Raw genomic sequence first — 19,248 nt, 5'->3', positions numbered from 1 at the left:
CAATTTGTCTTAATCTGTAGATAGGGAACCTGTGGATGGAGGACTGACTCCACTTCTCCATGGTGGCTGTCACAATTTGTATCTAATACTGATGTGTGAGGTTTTTTTTTTTGCATGTATCTTTTCCTCTACACTCTGATCTCTTACCCAACACAAACTTGCTGAATACATGGCTAACTGGCTAAATGAATGAGTTCCAGAGAGTACTCATTCTAAAATTTCTCAGGGGGCAAATAGGTCAAACAGAGGTGTGACCCAGTATATTCTTGACAAAGAATAGGACTCCCATAGGAGTCCTAGTATTCATTAGTATAGGAGACTTTGAGGTGAGTTCCAATTAGAAAATAAAACCAATGCTAAAGTGGGCTTAATTTTCTTAGCCTTATGTTTTCAAACTTATTTCACATTTTTCACCTATTGTGCAGAATGTACTTGAAAAGACGCTTCACTGGCAGCTTCCCACCTGGGAAGCCTGCAGTTCTCAAGATGGTCAGACTTGGCTTAGGGGTGGCCCATCCTACACCAAGCACCCTCACAGCTGTGCTGCTGTCCTGAACACATGTACACATCTTCACATATGTCACTACCAGGAAAGCCAGGGACATAGGCAAATTTTGGAGCTATCCTGGGTGATGTTTCCCAGTGAAAAGAAATGAAAAAATACTGGGAACTTGGTGTTTGTGGATATACCTTAGAACTGTGAGCAACTCTTACTGACTTGCCTTTCACTAAGACCTCGACCTGGGGAGCTGATACGCTCCTTAGCTGATGAGCAAGTCAACCTGTCACCCAGCATTGCACCTCAAGGTGGTTCTCTTGTTCTTGGTATCCGGCCGAACTCTCTTGAATTTTCCAGTACACTTAAGTAAATTTTGTGGGGGAAATCACATGCATTGTTAGGATTGGTGGACATTTTCAGATTTCTTGCACAACTAGGTACTATCTAGGTAGGATTCCTTAGCTGGGGCTGTATTGAAAGCAGTAGATCTCAGATTGTTTTTGATCCACCCCCTACTTAGGGAGGGTGAAACTATTTGACCTAACGACTCCATCTAGTTTCATTTTCCAGTGGAAAAATAAATTAGTGCTAATCTGGGAGGAGTGGATTTTGTATACATTGGTTCTAGCACTGGAGTAGGATGATTCATATGGGAACCACAATGTATACATGTCGTAGAGTCTAGTTATTGGAAAATTACAGCCTCAGAGTACTGTTGATGCAAATAAGCTTCAATATACTCTGCAGGGTTAACCAAGCAATCCACAACAACATAAACTGATAATGATGAAGCTAACAGTAATTCATAATTAAAAAGTCCCGATGGCAGCAGTTGAGAATTACAACTAACTCAAGGCACCACTGATGATGTGTTGATAAAGAAGCCTTCTTCCAGGCTTTGGAAATGTCGACTCTGCATAAGAAAGTGGAGCCTTTTACCACAGCAGACAAGCACTATGTGGTTGGCATTCGGACTTCTGAGCACAATCTTGTAAGGTACTCAGTACCATTTATAATGCCTTCTTAGTCGATTGCAAATTATTAGAGCTAGTAGCAAAAATGAAACTTAATCAAATCACATAAGCTGGGTTGGGTGTGAAGCTGAATGGGAGGGTGAATGTTTAGCATGTGCAAGACCCTGGGTTTGATTCCTAGAACAAGAACAAAGAATCACATACTATTTACCAGAATGTTTGAAAAGAGGGTTTAAAAAAAATTTAAGAAAAAAATGCATGAAGATGCCCAAAGGCTGCCCAAGGCTCCCCACCCTGTACCCCTGTACCACACTGTGGACACAGTTTTTCCTCCTTTGGGGAGGTCTTTCCTTTTGGAGCTCAAACAGACTAGAGAAATTCATTTTTAAAATATGTAAAACAGTCTCCAAGGCTTAAGTGTTAGTTTAATATCCCATGTAAGACAGTCTCCAAGATTCAACAGCAAGTGGAAAAAGTAATGTGTATGGCACTACGTATAATGTGCTATTTACACATACATTTTCTATGTATGGTAGGCCTTTATCTGCTTGGAGAATCTCTAGAAGCATGCACAAGAAATGGCTCCAAACAGCTGCTTGCACAGAGGGCCGTGGCTGCTGGGGGAGGAGAGAGAGATGGAGACTTAGGACTTTCAGTAGACACCTATTCGTGCTTTTTGAATTTTGTACTAATCATGTATTAACTATTACAAATAACAATGAACTTAAACTTAGAAAAAAGGAGAAAAATCACTCAGTGATCTAACGGAGACTGGTTCCTTTTCTTTTCTATGTTGCAGTGCTGTGGATGAACCCAAGGGCCTCGAGCTCCTGAGTTTGCTAGGAGAGTGCTCTCCCAGCTAGGTTATACCCCCAACTCAAGACTTGATTCTTGTCTCAGTTTTTTCTCTCTCTCTCCCCTCTCCACTCTCTTCCCCTTCCTCCCTTCCAGGAGATAAAGTCTAAGTTTGATATACTTATTATTCTGATGCCCTTTCCTCCTTTAAAACATAGTCATGTCAAGTAGGAGGTCCCCGAATCTACAAGAAAACATCTCAGTGAGACGATGGGATTATAAAACCAGTCCCAAGCCTGAGATTCTGGGCTGAGGCAAGACCTTAGTTCTGAAACATGATTTTCTGATATATTAGACTTGTTATTTAAAACCTTTCCAAGTGTCCTGGTGTGTTTCATAGTGTAGATATGTAAAAACACAAAAAGGAGAACACTTACTTAATAAGGGCACTTGTTCACTTGCAGCTTAAATATCAGGGAAAAAAATGACAAAAAAGGAGACACAACTCATACAGCAGAGCAAGTTTAAATGAAGCATGCCTCTTATTTCATCCCACTTCAGGAGACCAAGCAAGTGTTTATCTTGATTCACTACCAGGAATTTAAAAGCAACAGGAACATTATACTGGTCAGTGTTTCCTAACAAAAATATGGTATTTCATTAATTGTGTAAAAAGGAATTGTTTTCTTGTACATAAATCCACACAAGACAGACATTGTCTTTCCATCTTAAATGCTCATTTTTCTAAGTAACGATTCTTCCTTAGGAGCAAAATATCCAAAGAAATCTGCAGGTATTTAAATGTTTGGGATTCTGAGTTGCTCCAGACAGACAGTACAGTAAGAAACGGGCTAGTGGGAGACCTAACTTTGGGTGGTACAGAAACAGGTCAGTGAACTCCTCAACAGAGATGGGTTTTGCACAATGTGCCTAATATAGTAACAAGGTAGTCCCATTTCTGGAGAATATGACACAGGGTCATGTCTATCTTGCATATTTACAAAAATTCTGGGTTTTTTTGTAGGTGGGGACTGGAGTTTGGACTTGGGGCTTAGAACTTGCTAGGCAGGCACTCTACCACTTGAGCCATAGCCCTAGCTTTTCTCTTGCTTTAGTAATTTTTCAGATAGGGTCCCATGTTTTTTGCCTGGGCTGGCCTTGACTGTGATCCTTTTACCTCCACTTCCTATGTAACGGGGATGACAGGTGTGCACCAGCACTCCCAGTTTGTTTGTAGAGATGAAGGTCTTGATAACTTTTGCCTGGGCTGGACTTGAACCATGATCCTCCTGGTCTCTGCCACCCAGATAGGTGGGACTGTAGGTGTGAGAACTGCGTCTGACATATTTATGAAAATTGTATAATGAAGATATGATACCAGCACAGGTGATTATCTCAAAGCCTTGGTCAATTTAAGGGCACAGTGTTAAGTACCACAAGCCACACCTCTCTGTGTCTGAGGGTATTTCCTATACGTTTGTTAAGTGCAAAAACTTTCCCCTGCATGGTGGTCTTGTTCCCTTAGGTCTTGCAACCCCACCCCTCTCCTAAGCCCCTTCTTTTTCTATAGGACTTAGCAGCATGCTGGCAGAAGTACAGCTCTACAACTCAAAGTTGGGTTCACATAGAAGAGATACAAGTAACCACAAGCCCTCGAGTCACCCACGCAAGGAAACTGCTCGGCTTTGGTCTAAATGACTTACATTTTTCCTCGCCTGAATTAGCCGGTAATTGCATGTGGGCAGACTTAGCCAGAATGGTCTAAATGATCAATTAGAACGCAAAAAGGAGTTCCTTTCTTTAAAGTTCAAGGGTCCCTGTTGAAGAGCCCTACTTCCCAAGTGATGCTCACATGGGCCTGCACCCAGCTCTCTGCTGTGCCTGAGTATATTGTACGTTTGCCTAGCGATAATGAAATTGAGTACTTATTTTGCAGGAAAATATAGGGCATTTCCATTACATGCAATCAAGCAAAAAGGCTGCAAAATGTGCCACTCCATTAATTCTAAACAGAATCCTTCCCAAATGTCACCCTGAAACCAGAGTATGGGGTTATTATAAATCTGAAGGAATTAAGAGTAATTTTCATTTACACAAAGGATTCTGAGGACATGACTCCTGCCATACACACACACACATACACACACACACACACACACACACACACACACACAATTAATTGCCAATTTCAGTGTGAATCACCAAGCCCTGACCTAGCCTGCCCCAGCAGCGAGATCAGTGCTTTCTGTCTTTGAGGCCACAGGTGTGCTTGGGCAATGTGTGCACATATACACTGTAGAATGCGCAAAGAGTAGTGGTGGAGTTGTGACTCAAGTGGTAAAGCACTTACCTAGGGTGTGCAAAGAATGGAGTGTAACTGACTTGTTATTAACAACCAGGTTGTTCAAAGAGGAAAAACAAGCTGGGTGTGGAGGTGTACACCTATAATCTCAGCATTTGGGAGGCTGAGGCAGGAGGATCCTGAGTATGAGGCCAGCTTTGGCTACACAGTGAGACCCTGTATTAAAAAAACAAAAAAAGTAAAACAAATACCAACTTCTGGCAAGTCATCCGATCTCTGAGACTCAGTTTCCTCATCTATAAAGGGGACATGTACTTCTGTGGAGTTGTGATGGTTAATGAACTTGAGTATGACAGAGCCCTGAGTGCAGTGCCTGGCATCATTGATACTCATCACTGGTAACTGTGATCTTTAGGTACATATTCTGGGGACTCTCTCGTTCTTTGAAGAGGGGAACCTGAACCTGCACCTGGATAGGACACTTTTCCCAGGTTACCTCAGGGCCTGGGAGATGTGGGTCAGCCCACTGAATTACTGGTATTTCCTTTCTGATGTTAATTCCCACTATGTCTGGGCTGATGCTGGGCTTGTGGGAGAGCACAGAGTAGGAGATAGGGACAAGCAGGGCAAGGAGGTCCGGAGGCTGTTCAGTTTGCCTTCAGTGAGAGCAGCTGGGCTGCAGGGGTTCCAGCCCTCACTCCACATTTCGATACTTGGTAAAGAGGTTGTACAGCACTCGCAGCGTGGACTTCAGGTCACAGTTGACAATATCTGCAGAGAAAATGAAATACCAGCTACCTCAGTGGGCTACCTGCTCTGAGTTAGCTTCATTGTCTCTTTCCACCACTCATCCCCATGGGGCCCAGTATGGCTTGGGTTTGGCTCATGCCACCAGGCTCAGGTGGGCATGGAAGATGGATTGGGTGTACAGTGAGAAAAATTTAGTGTATGTGGGTGGTGAGGGGGATGGGATGGGCACCAGGCTATCACCTGTGAAATAAGGCAGGCCCCAGTGTATGCACGCTCCACCATGGAAACAGCATCTCTAGGTGAGGGGGATGCTGGCCTTTGCCTGATCCTCCAGGGCCTTCCTCCCTTTGCCTTTGCCTTCACTACAGTGCCAACTGTGTGTGTAAGAAAGGGATGCCTGGGCTGCAGCAGGGCTCAGGTGCAGAGTTAGGCCCAGCAGCATATCTCTCACAAGAGGCCCCTAAAAGGACCAGGACCCCAACAGGCATGGGCCTTCCATGGAGGACTCAGGAAGTCAGCTTCACATTAAGGAGAGAGCAGGGCAGATGGCTATGGCACTGAGGGTAGTGGGAGTTGAAATGTATTTTCAGGTGAGTTCCAGAAAGTTCTTGAATCTCCAGACAACCACTTCTCTCCTTCTTTTCGTAAAGCAAGAAGAGTTTGCAGGTTAAGAAGTGGGCAGGGGCCCTTGTGGATAGTTGGCTGGGGACTGAATCCTGAAATGTTTGGAATTTCCCATTGTGGAGCTCAGATGATTTTGTAGGCTAGAGGCTGGAACATGGCAGCAGCCAGGCTGCTCGATACCTTTTGCACACCCCTCTCTCCCTTCTTGCTTCCATCCACCCATCTGTCCATCCATCTATCCATATACCCATCCACCCAACTACCAGCCCATCCATCCATCCACCCATTTGCCCATCCATCGATCAACCCATCTATCCACTCAACCCATCCACCCACCCATCCATCCATCCATCCATCCACCCACCCACCCATTTGCCCATCCATCCATCAACCTATCTACCCACCTATCCACCCATCCATCTATCCACCCATCCATCTATCCACCTATCCATCCATCCATCCATTTACTGGTCACCACCTTCTCTGGCAGCTCCTCTAAGCTCTACCAGCTATCTAACTTTCTCCTTCCCTGTACAAGGCCTCTCTCGGCTCTCATTTCCTTAGTAAGCCATTCTTTAAAGAATTAGAGTGAACAAATAAAAAAAGAGGAACTCTGTGTACTATTTAGGAATGCACACTTAGGTAGTAAAATTATAAGGAAAAGCAGAACAAGAAAACTCCAAACCCTGATGACTATGAAGGTCAGGACAGTGGTCACTTTTAGGGAGGGGAGAGGATTATGTTCAGAAAGGGCTCAGGCATTACTCTTGTCCTCCACCTAGGTGGTGGTGGCCTGGTGGCTCATCTGATATTTCACTAATCTGTGCATGTGGTGTTTTCACAATAAAAATGGTACTTAAAAGTATAATTGTGCAGGAGGTCAGATGAAGTAAGTGATCTAAGACAAGATAACAGCTCATCTGGGATTCAAAGGTGGAAGAGGTAGCATTGAACCACTGGGAAAGAAGGCAGGGCTCTGGCCATGCCCTAGTCCCAGGAGCAAGGTTCCTTCAAGACCAGGCAGACTGGGTGGTCAGGGGCTCTGGCAGGCTAGATGGTGGTTCCCTAGCCTTGGCCTTGGCTCTCTCGGGGCTATGACTGCTACAGCCAGAGGCCCTGAGGCCTAAAGATGAACACTGATGGAGCTGAAAGCCGAGGGTCCAGGCTGGGAACCTCCTTAGGCTTCCCCCACCTCGATCCCATCCTGGTGCCAGACAAATCTGCTCTGTCCCAGCTGGGCCCAGGCTCATTCTAAGCTCTTCACAGAGCACAGACTCACAGGATCTCCTGAGAGGCCTGGAGCTCGCAGTTTTCTTTCCTGTTCCCATGTGGGTGTGTCCATATTTTGGAGTCTCCCTCCTGGGCCCTGGCTGGTGGCTGAGCCCTGCCATCTTACCCTGTTTATGCCAAGCCAAGAGTCTCACCCTGAATCACCTTCTGCCAGGGGCAGCACTGCCCTCTGGCCTGATTCCTGCTTCGTGTCAAGTGTTACTCATGGGGGGAATTGCTAGAAAGGCAGAGGGGGGCAGTGGTGAACTTGCCAAGGGAATGAGTGTGAAAGAGAAGGCAGAGTGACTCTGGGACCACTGTAGCAGGCTCCTAACTGGGCTCCTCTTACCCTTTCCAATCCATTCTATCTACTAGAGCCAGACCACTAGGCGTCCAGGTACAGTTGTGCAGGATGTGTACTGCATAACTCTATTATCATGGACTCTAACATAAACGGTACCCCTTGGAGCTCACAGCCATTTCACTTAAGATAAGGCCCTAAATCCTAAATTATGGCTTTACCTGGTGTAACCTGACCAGCTGACCTTTCCAGTCTCGTTTCATGCCACATGCATCCCTATTCACACTTTCTTCACTGTGTCCCCACGCTGCTCAAGCTTCTGCCCTATGGTTGCCACATCTAGATTCTTCTTCCCACGGACTTAGCTCACAGCACCACCTCCCTAGGGAGTCTTCCACACATGGGCCTGGATGCTGACACCCTGTTTATGTCCTCAGAGCCCCACGCTCTGCCTGTGTAGAATCGGTTGCTGTTCTGCCTGTATTGTAATGTGTGTGCCTATTTGGTTAGTGTCTGTATCTGCCTTGGACCTAAGTCCCTTGAGCAAAGAGTCCATTTTGTTTGCTGGATAGCCTAGTAGCTGGCATGTACAGACCCTCCCAGGTACTCATAGATACATGAATGAATGGCTGCACAGAGTCCTGGGGGCCAAGGAAGAAACTTCTAGAAGGATGGAGTGGACAACAGGGTCACCTGCTTCCAAGATGGTGACGAGGTAAAGGACTGGAAAGAGTTCCCAGAGAATGTAGCCTCAGCAGGTGGGTGTGGGGACAGCAAAGCCATGAACAGTGGAGCAGCGTTGAGAACAGAATGGGCAGAAAAGAGGTGAGAGCACGGGGCACAGGTTGCAAAGGGGGAGTTAGGGCTGAGGAATGACAGATAGAGATGCCCTTTCTAAAGACAGGTGAGTTCTGCGGTTGCTAAAGATGATGCTTAATATGGGGGAACATCTCAAATTGACCATTGTATTTAATTTTAATGTCCACTAAGGTTTGAAGCCACTACAATAACCGCATTACTCTGGTAGCCACTTAGCTTCTCTGAGTCAATTTTCTCTCTGGTAAAATTGGGCGATACCCCCTGCCTATTTTGTTTATTTATTTATTTTTGATAGATTCTTGCTATATAACCCAGGCTGGTCTTGAACTCTAAGATTTTCCTGCCTCAGTCAACTGCTGAGATTACCAGCAGGGCCCCATCATGCCTGGTGGGTAAAACCTTTATTAAAAAAAAATACCTGAACTATACTACTTTAAATAGTAGTTTCCTTCCACTTCCCCATTTTTTTTGCTCATTAACAGAGTTTTTATGAACAGCTATGCAGTATGTACACTGCAGGGGTACTCCAGGGGTCACCATTCACATAGACTAAGCCCCACTTTGGGAAGTCTGAGTTGGTTTTTCACCAGCATCACTGCTACCATGGTCAAGAGACACTGCTTATCATTTGTGCTTATCAAGAAAGCCAACTGGTTGGCCACCCAGATAGTCCCAGGCAGATTAGCAGACCATGGAGAGACTAAGCTATCTCAGGAGAGGGCTGTGGGTTTCCGGGAATGTACTGTGACTCCATCCTACATAAACAGAGCCTACTTAAAACCCTAGCCTAATAAATAGTGCGATTAGCAGTTGCTAATCAGCACTGCTGATTGCCTCTGTGTGCTGGCCCAGGACCCCTCTCTGGGAGCAGACAGGACTATGGAACTCCAGGCTAGAGCCCACCAGCAGAGGCTGTCTCCCTGGCTGGGAGACACAAATAAGACCTAAAGCCATGCTAGGAGAAATAGCTGGATTGGTGACTCTTACTCTATCTAATAACCACCCAAGTTTAGGGTATCATGGGTACATTCTCCTTTTTAAATTAAAAAAAATTTATTGACACATAACGACTGTACATATCTACGGGGTACAATGTAATGTTTCCATTCACGTATTACTGTGTAATGGTCAAATCAAGGTAATTAGTAAATCACCTGAAATGTTGATATGAAAACATCCATCACATTTCTTTGTGATGAAAACATTCAGAATCCTCTTCTAGTTATTTAGAGATACACAATACATATTGTTGACTATATTCACCCTACTGTGCAACAGAACATCAGAAATTATTCCTCCTCTGACTGTGGCTTTGTACTTGATGACCAGCCTCCCCCTCTCCTCCCACTACTCTTCTTAGCTTCTGGTAACCACTGTCCTATTCTCAATTTCTACGAGATCAACTTTTTTGGATTCCACATGAGTGAGATCATGTGGTGTTTGTCTTTCTGTGTCTGGCTTATTTCACTTAATATAATGTCTTCTAGGTCTACCCATGTTGTCACAAATAATAGGATTTCATCCTTTTTATGGCTAACTAGTATTCCGCAGTATATACGTGCCACATTTTCTTTATCTAGTTATCCACTATTGGATACAAATGTTGCTTTCATTTCTTGGCTATTGTGAATAGTGAAGTGAGCACAGGAGTGCAGGTATCTTTTCAGCATACTGATTTCAGCTCCTATGGTATATACCTAGCAGTGGGATTGCTGGATCTCATAGTAGTTCTATTTTTAATTAATTTTTTGAGAACCTCCATACTTTTTTCCACAGTGGCTGTACCGATTTACATCTTCATCATCAATGCATAAGGATTCTATGACAGGTGTCTCTTGGCATTTTCGTCAGGCATATCTGTGAATTGTGGGGTCAAGGGTTGCACTAACCTATTACCACTGTAACAAATGATCACAAATTTGGTGGCCTAGAGCAATACAAACTTATTATTTCACAGCTCTAGAGGTCCAAAATCAGTTTCTCTGAGATAAAATCAAGGTGCCAGCTAGGTACATTCCTTCTGTGGTTTTAGTGCAGAATCCTTGATTTTTGGCTTCTACATGCTGCCGGCATTCTTCAGCTCATAGCCCTCTTCCGTCTTTGAAGACAGAGATGGCTGGGTGAGCCTTTCTTGTAGTACATCACAAGGACACTCTTGACTCCCTGTGTCCTGATAAGGACCCTTGTGATTACACTGGGACTACTTAGCTTATCTAGGATAATCTCAAGATTGTAAATTTAACATCTGCAAAGTTCCTTTTGCCATGTAAGGTTTCAAAGAGCCCATGCCAATTTCCACCCAGATCCTGTTGCTCCACATCTATGCTACCTTACTGAAGTTCTTTGCCACTGTTGGCTGTGTACCCAGTGACATGGAGAAGGGGGCTGGGCAGTGTCCACCTTACCAGATGTGGACTAAGTCCTCTCCCAGGTAAACTGAGTCCCTGGCTCTAAACTGCCATCACTTGCTGGCTCTCTAGCTTTGCTTATTGAATCTGGTCCCAGCTATCACACACCTTCCACTGTAGCTATTCCTCATCCTGCTGGCTATCCTGCTGGCTACCATACAGGTTTCAATCCTGGCCCATTTCTTCTGAGACCCCACCTTTGATCCTGAGTTTACTTGAACGGTGAGAATGGGGAGGTATGTGCATTTGAAAATGTGTATCCCAAAACAAAAAACCACCAGACTCATGCCAGTATTTCAACTGCTCCCCTAGCTGTGAACTTCATACTCATCCTTGACTGACACCAGAGGACTGAAAGGTCATGAAGCCTGAGCAGCAGGGGTCATCTGAGATGCAGATTCCAAGGGATTTTGAGGTCAGCCGGGCTCTGAGGTCAGGCAGCCCAGCTGAGAATGAATTTTCCTGACCTTAAGAACATTTTGCTATGAAAAATGACTCCACCATAGCCACTGTCATTCAGAGGCACTCTTAAAAGAGTCACCCATAAAGTCTGCCGCATTCTCTATGAAACCACACAGAAACAAGAGCAAGTGCTGGTGTGCACTATTCACAAAGTGACTCTCACAAAGCACCATTTCAGTTCTCCTTTACGCACTGGAAATTTTCAGCATGGGCACGGTGCCCAGTGCAACAACAAACAACACAGATGTGATTTTCCACTCACATCTCGGGAAGTTTCATATTAAGCAGTTCAATAATTGCACAAGAAATGTCATCTACATACTGAAATGTTCTTATACATGGACTGACTTTGGGAGAATATCTGTCCTGAGGGAAACAAATGCCCGAACACCCAAACATCAGAAGGAGTATTTCAATCCGTAAGCAGGAGGTTCCATATGAAGCAGTTCAAAAGCACCGCAGCAGGAAGGAGGGCCAAAATGTCCTGCTGCCTCTCCTATCCAGAAGCAGGGGCTCACTCTCTGCCCATGGGACACAGAGTCCATTCCTAATGCATTAGGATGGCGAGAAATGCCTCCCCAGAGCCCCAAGGGGATGCCAGCCATGCTGGAGGTCCTCCCTTCGAGGGGACTGAGGAATTGGTGGGAATGAATGGGAATAATGAGTTGAGCGTTGTCAGCTAGTGCTGTGTTACTGAGTTCTGCAGTGAGTCATGAGCCAGGGTGTCCATTCCCTAGATAGGACTTTGACTCACTCCTGCATCCTAATGTCCAAATACCAAGGCCCTCCCGGTTTAGCCTGATTGTCATTTCCATCCCACTGTTCCTCACTGTACCCAGACAGAAGAGGCACCTCCTCTGTCTGGATCCATAGCCTCTTAGTTGTAGCCCTTCCTTGGCCTTTATCATGACTATCATTCTACTTGGGTGACTTTCCACCTCCCTGCTTGGCAGCAGGATACTTGAGGGCAGGCATAATCTTGGTATGTCATGACCTTGAGGGTCTAAGGTTGACTAGACCAGTCCGCAGCCCACTGTGTGGAGGTTTGGATGGAAGAGCTGGGAGCAGAGGCAGCAATGGGCTGTCAAAGCACACAACCTCTGCTTGTCCCCTTGCCTTCAAGTGCAAGCTTGAGGGCCCACAACCTGCCTTCTCAGCGTTCCAGTTTGACACAGATAGACATTATCTGTAACACAATGCTGACTCACGAGCGCTGGTGAAATGGAATATCGCACTCAGAAAGTGGCAGAAAACAAATGCCTGGACCAAGAAGACGACTGAGAGAAATGTCCCTCCTACTCACAGACGTACACGTGTGCCCACGTGTGAGCACGATGGCTGCCAGGGTGTTTTGTTCCTTTTGTATTTTCCCCCAGTCTTATTCAGTTAGCCCTCTGCATCTGTGGGTTCCACATCCATGCATTCCACATCCGTGGATTCAACCAACTGTGGCTTGAAAAAATTCAAACCCCAACTACACTTATACCGAACACCTATGGATTTTCTTCTGTCACTATCCCCTCAACCGTACAGCTCAACACGGTCACATGGTGTTTACACTGTAGTACGTATTGTTAAGTAATCAAGAGGTGATTTAAAGTGTAAATCAGAGTTGTAAGTAAGAGGTGATTTAAAGTGCCCAATGTGCATAGGCTATGTGCACAGTAAGCCTGCCTTATTTGCAGATTCATTCCATGCAGTTTTGACCATGTCCAGTCAAAATTAATTAAATAAAACAATCAAAAGAAATTACAAAAATAAAAAAAAATTTTTAAGTTTCCCCCATATGCATTGTGCAGCTCAGGAGATGAGGTCTGCTGAATGTTTCCCTGCACTTAATGTGGTGAAAATCTGCCTCCCTCAAAACAAAATGGTACCAAAAGCAAGGTAAAAGTTAATGTGCTTAATTTATACAATGCAGTGAAAATTTTAGACTTATTGAAAGGTGGCAAGTCTTTAGCAGAAACTGGTGGAGTTATGGGAAAAATGAATCAAGCATCCACAGTACAGCACTGAACTCTACGTCTCCCGAGCACCTGTGGTTTTCTTCACTGATGGTGTCCTTGCAATCACAGACTCGTGGGTACTCGTGTTATTCTGTGGGGAACTTAAACATCCTTGATTTTATTATCTGCATGTCTGGGTGTGTGTGCAGTTATCTTGGAACCAATCTTTCATGGATACTGAGGGACTGTATTTACAACCCAACCCCCCCAAACTGAGGTCTCACGGTTGTTCCAGACTGGGAAAGGGTAAAGTACCTTCTGGCCGTGGTTTTGGCTTTTCCAACCCTCCATCTTGCATGAGCTCAAAGGCAAAGGAGACGTTCAAGACCTGGCAAAAGAGAGGCAATGTGTGTGTCACGCACACTCCTAGACCCTGGGAACCTGGGAGCTGCCCCTGGGCAGTGCGGTAGCCCAGCATTGTAGCCAGCAGGGCAGAGGCTGGGCTCATCTGAGGGAGAAGCCTGCACGGCAGTGGCCAGGTCATAGAGAGGGTGGGCTTGCAGACCCCAGCCTGCTACTAGAGCTGTGCTCATCCTGTCCCACTGTGTTCTGTGTCAACTGCCAGGATGTCAAAATTGGGGATATCCGTGCACATATTTGGAAGATGGTTAGACATGTTTAAGAGGCAAAGCAGAGTCTCTATTTTGGGCCAAATGCCTCTGTCTAGTGAGTAGGATGTGACGGCCTACAAGGCGCTATCAGAACCAGGCTAGCCATGGGCCTCAGGGCTGACTGACCCTGCAGCCACCTTCCCTGTCACCTGTGGGGAGAGATGAGGCTGGCTGTGCACCAACAGTAGCATATGGCTAGGGGGCAGGGCCAGACTGTAGAGGAAGGGAGGGCAGGGTCTGCAGGTAGCTCCTTCTCAGCTCAGCTTCCCATTAGAGCGGGTCCCTGCTTCCAGCCACTGCAGACCCAGCAGAGGGGCAACTTAGCCATGTACCTGACCAGCCCCAGAGTAGGTGATGTGGGCTATGGGCTTCCCCCAGTACCCCTTCCCTTACCTTCTGTTCAAAGCTGTCTGGGGTCAGGAAGAAGCTATGCAGGGGTACAAAGTAGCCTTCCAGGAGCCCCATGAGCAGCACCAGGTACACCCCATCTGCAAACTGTGGGGAGAGAGCCAGGTGACCTTACTGTCCCCAAACCTCCCAGCCAAGCCCCATCGGCCCCATGCTTCCCATTCAAAAGCCGCCTCCCAGGAAGACTACTGGTGGGACCAAGGGCCAGTGGTCTGAGTCAGGGAGCTCTGCTCTCTAGCAGGCCTGTTCTGTGTCTGGTTGGCCTGACACAGGAGCCACAGGTTCATAGCCTAATGTAAGCTGATCCAACATTTACAGGGCAGTGACTGTGCATCAACTCCTGATCCGAGTATGGGGATCAGGGTTGGGCAAGTGTGGCTCCTGCCCAGGAGGAGCTCAGGGCCCCATGGGAAGAAGGACATGGAGGCACTGTGGCAGCTGCTCTATGAGACTAAGGTCACCCTGCCTAGTGGAGGCATTAGAGGAGTCTTCGGTGTATGTGTGTGTGTGGGGGGGGGGTGGGGAGAAGGGAAAGGTGATGTCAAGGGGAACAGCATGAGGCTAGCAGGGAGACTTGGATTTTTTTTTTGGGGGGGGGGGAAACAGGATCTCACTATGTAGCCCAAACTGGCTTCAAACTCATGATCCTTCTGTTTAGTATCCTCAGTACTAAAATCACAAGCATGCGCCACCACTCCTGTGACTTTTGCTTTTGAACATAGAATGGTGGTGTCATATAGGCCTGGCATTCTCCTTTCTCACATGTCCCTTCGTCATTGCCCAACAGTGCAGCTGTTATAAATGTGGGCTCTGGAGCCAGACCTCCTGGGTTCCAGTTTCAGTCCTACTGCTTACTAGCTATGGGACCTGCACCTTTCCACACCTCATTTTTCTCATCTGCAAAATGGGTTGATAGTCTCTACTCTCTGGGGGACTAAACCCTGCTGGGCATGTAAGCAGCACTTAACAAATATTAACAATAAACTATTACTGTCCTAGACAACAAAACAATCAGCACTTGACTTCCTAGCTCTTGCTGGCCAAGCAGAACTGTGCTGAGGGCCAAGGCAAGAGGCTTGGAGCTTGGTCCTTTCTTAGACAGAAGAGCTGAGGGGTTTGGTCCAGAGAACAAGAGGCTCCTGGGTTAAGTGCAGAGAGAGGAAACACAATGAGTGTCCTGGGCAATCAGGGCAGGTAGTAGGGTTTGGGGGTGAAAGCACATTGGTAGGGATTGGTGTCCAGGTGTGGAGGTGGCCTGAGCCATAGACATAGCAGCTGGTTGGATGCATGCCTGATATTCTAGAACCTTCCAGAGGAGGCTAGGCCACCATGTTTGTGGGGGCAAACAGTAGTTGCTGGCATTCACAAGAGACCAGGCTTCTTGGAATCACCCTAGGTAGATGAGAAGAATTAGGCTGAGGTGCTGGAGTGAGTCCTGGGACCACAGTGTATGCTCACTGAACTTTGCAGGTCACCGGCTAGGGCCTATGCCTCAGCCTTCACTGAGGGTATGAGACCCTGGGCATGGCCTGACCTGCAGCTCCTCTAGTGTCTGACCACCTAGGGGCACAACTTGTCCTACACCACCCATGTGGCTGAAGAAGAACAGATAGCAGAATATTTGTGGAACTCACTGTTCTGACAGAAGCCAACTGGGTCTCATCCTGGTTGTGGCTGAGATAGGTTGAGAACAAAAGAAATCCAATCTGTGAGCCCAGGAGGGACCCTGGGTTAGGGTTAGAGTGACTCACAGCTCTGAGGGCCAGACAGACTGCTCCCTACCTGCCACAGCTAGTTCTGCCAACTGGGTGGGAGTCAGGTGAAACCCGCGGACAGAGAGCATAGTGCCTGGCGGTGCTCCCTGGTGTGGCATACTTCCTGAAGATGAGGTGGGATGGGGGGAAGGAGGGGGAAACTCCAGAGCCCATCTTAGCCCCTCAGGGAGACATCACTTTCCAGAGTGTTCCTTATTTCCCCAGCGGGTACACAAAACTCACTCCAGAGTCCAGACCTAAATGGGGAGAACTCAGCCAAGATGCGGTAGCAGGCTGTACAGCTAAAGGAGGTGCCTGTGCACTCAGAAGAAAGCCACATTGCAAATTCACCCAGAAGGAGAGGATGTGGGGAGTCAGGAAGCATTGCATTACAGATTATTTATTAAGTGTAAAAGGCAGAGAAGAACTCTACAGTGGTTTCAGCCAGGAAGTCCACCAGAGGCCACCATTACGACAATCCCAATCACTACCATGTGGGTGGGGCTAAGTACCACCTCTTGAGAGGCACACAGTGTCCCCTATGGAGTAAAGAGACTGAAAATGCACCATCTGAGCCCTACCAGGGCATTCTATAAGTCAATTGTCTGGCACTCTTTAAAACTTTGCCACTGTCCTGCCAAGAAGGGCAGAGCTGTTGTTCTCCATGGAGAAATTCTATCCAGTTTATCTCTCTGGGTAGAATATACAGTCCATTCCCCACCCCCTCAGCCTGGAAAACTGCGAGTCCATGAGAAAGTCCTCCTAGCCACGTAGGTGGGGCAGATGGATCAGCACCTGTCTGGCAGGGTCCCGTCCAACCTGTGCTAGGCTGTCACCCACCTGGGTTTCCAGTTCTGTGACCTCCAGGTTCAGTTTATTCAGGTGCTTGTTCACGAAAGTGATGAGTGTCTAAAAGAGACGCATAGGACACTGAGACTCCCAGACTCCCCCATGAGAACGGGCAGCCCATACAAAGGCCCCAGGAGATACAGGGAAGTACTGACAAGCAGGATGAGGGTGGGGCATCTGAGCCTGGAGGCAGCAGGGTGGACTGGGAATTAAGAATGGGTCACAATTATATCCTATGTTTTCTCTTCAACAAAATCGCAGAATAAGAGGGCAGAACAGGTTCTTCCTGGAAGCAGAAGGGAGGAAGTGGGGGCGGAAGGAGGAGGGGGGTTGGTGGCCCAAACAATGTATACACATGTAAGTAAATGTAAAAATGATAAAAGGAAAAAAAAAAAGAATTTGATTTTGACAAAAAAAAAAAAGAAGGGGTCAAGAGACAAAGTGACCCTCCTGGGTCCCTCCTGTTAGTCTCTACTTTGGGGCAGCTGCCAGGGCCCAGGGAGACGGGGAATTCCATGTGAGAAGCGGGGAACGCTTGGGATCAGTGTGGGTGGGAAGACATGATGGCATCCCGAGGGGAGGCGCCTGGATGAGGCACCAGTGATGGAGACACCGACTGCAGAATAGGTTTTCCTAATGTTCTGCATCACCCCACCCCCCCTGGCTCCCTCCAGCACCTTTTTCACTACATTGAGTTTGTCTGGAGCATGGTCGAACAAGGTATCAAAGGCATCACGTTCTGAAAGAGAGGGAAATGAAACATGGAGTGCAGACAGCACGTTCCTGGTGGTGAAGGGCAGCCCATCCAGGTTCCAGACTACAGGCTTTCCAGGCCCTCTGGCCAGCTCCCATCAAGATGCTTTGGGATACAGGCTGTGCTGGGAAACCTGGAGTATGGGATGGGGCTGAGCTGGGGCTGGTTGTGTGTGGCCACCCTGGTTATTCACATCAGCCACTGGGTGGACCTGAGTGTGGAGAGTGTGTTTGTGTGTGTGTGCGTGGGGGCTCTGCCAGGCAGCTTGACTCAGGCTTGATTCTTCTTTCCCACTATTTCTGTTTCACTCTATTGTGGTACAGTCATTGTTGAGTGTTTCTGAAGCTCTCTGGAGGTAGAATGTTGCCCAAATAGCAAATTATTTCAGCCCCCTATTTTCAAAAACTGGATACCTAAGATAAACAGCTCTAGAGCCTAGTGTCTTCTATAGAGAACATGGGCGTCTCCTCCTGAGGGATCTAGGCCCTGTGAGCCCTTTGTGCCTCACTTTACCCTTCTATAAAATATCATCTGAAAGATGAGCCTCCCCCAGGTTTGTCCTGTGGATGAAGGGTTGAGGATGTGTGTGTCTATGCTCTTTCAACTCCTTTGTGCCTTACTGATGCACACTGCTTTTAGCAAGATGGAAATATTTCTGAGTAAATATCAGGATAACTGAACATATCCAAGTTACACTCCCCAGAGGGATTTATGTTGCTACAGCTGCCAGGTTCTCAGAACCAGGAGGTGAGATGGTGGAGGGGATCTAAGACAGGGATGGGGACAGGCTCCAAGATCAACCTGGGGCTGGAGGGTTTGTGACTTGAGGCCTACCTTTTCCACTGTGCATCAATGGGAAAGCTGAGACTGCTGGGAAGGGGACCTCTGACCCTCTTGGACTTTATAAACAAGTTGAAAATTCTGGGAAATGGGAGTTCAGGGATGAGGAAAGAGGGAGTAGGGGAGAGGCTGCTCCCCTAGTGCACTCATACACTTCTCCCTCTACTTCCACAACATGCACAGGACAGCACTGCCCTGCAGGGGTTAGCCCTGTGCAGACTGGAGGGTGTCCTTGCCACCACTGCTGTCCCTCCCTACACAGTCAGTTGTGTTCCCAGGCTGGGGCAGACACATCCTGGCAGCAGGCTAAGAGCAACTAGCATCCATGCCACTCACCATGCCTTCCGGACAGAGCCCTGCAGGAAAAGAAGAAAGATAGCAGTGTGAGAGCCTAGGCCTGTGGACAGGAGCCAACCCCTCCCTCCCCCCACTAGCCTGGCCTTAGTCAAGGAGCTCAAAGTCTCCTTCCACTGATTGACAGTGGATCCTGTGCTGTCTCTGATGACGGAGACTTTATTCGGCCCTCAGTTCTCCTTTCCTACACAGATTATTGTTGTTAATGCAAAGTCTGGTAGAGTGATGCTTAAAGGACTCATTTTTGTCTTAAATAAATCACATTATGGCTTGCAGTTAAGAAAGAGTACTGGACTTGGGATGAAGATTTGAAGAAGAGCATCTTAGGATTCTTGGGTCCCCCACCATCACAACTGATGGGGTGTTTCACTGCCCAGGTTACTCTGGGCAACTGCCCAGGAGGCCGCTTTGCTTCTTTCCTATCCACCCTGTGATGTCCCCATTATAGAATGTCTGCCAGTGACCCAGG

The 19,248-nt window shown here is 47.1% G+C and overlaps 1 protein-coding gene across 1 annotated transcript in view; it reads right to left on the bottom strand.

The window, feature by feature from the left end:
- Nucleotides 1–1,880: 1,880 nt before the first annotated feature.
- Parva (parvin alpha) overlaps nt 1,881–19,248 on the bottom strand; it is a 149,454-nt gene continuing 132,086 nt past the window's right edge. Inside the window, exons 8-13 of the mRNA XM_020184050.2 lie at nt 18,762–18,781; nt 17,509–17,570; nt 16,823–16,891; nt 14,214–14,315; nt 13,465–13,537; nt 1,881–5,341 (exon numbers count right to left, since the gene is read on the bottom strand). Coding sequence (XP_020039639.2) covers nt 5,265–5,341; nt 13,465–13,537; nt 14,214–14,315; nt 16,823–16,891; nt 17,509–17,570; nt 18,762–18,781 — 403 coding nt within the window. The 3' untranslated portion in view covers nt 1,881–5,264. The remainder of the gene's footprint in view (nt 5,342–13,464; nt 13,538–14,213; nt 14,316–16,822; nt 16,892–17,508; nt 17,571–18,761; nt 18,782–19,248) is intronic.

The sequence above is a fragment of the Castor canadensis genome, chromosome 1, assembly GCF_047511655.1.
Source record: "Castor canadensis chromosome 1, mCasCan1.hap1v2, whole genome shotgun sequence".
Taxonomy (NCBI): Eukaryota; Metazoa; Chordata; class Mammalia; order Rodentia; family Castoridae; genus Castor; species Castor canadensis.
This window is presented reverse-complemented; position numbering and strand designations above follow the sequence as displayed.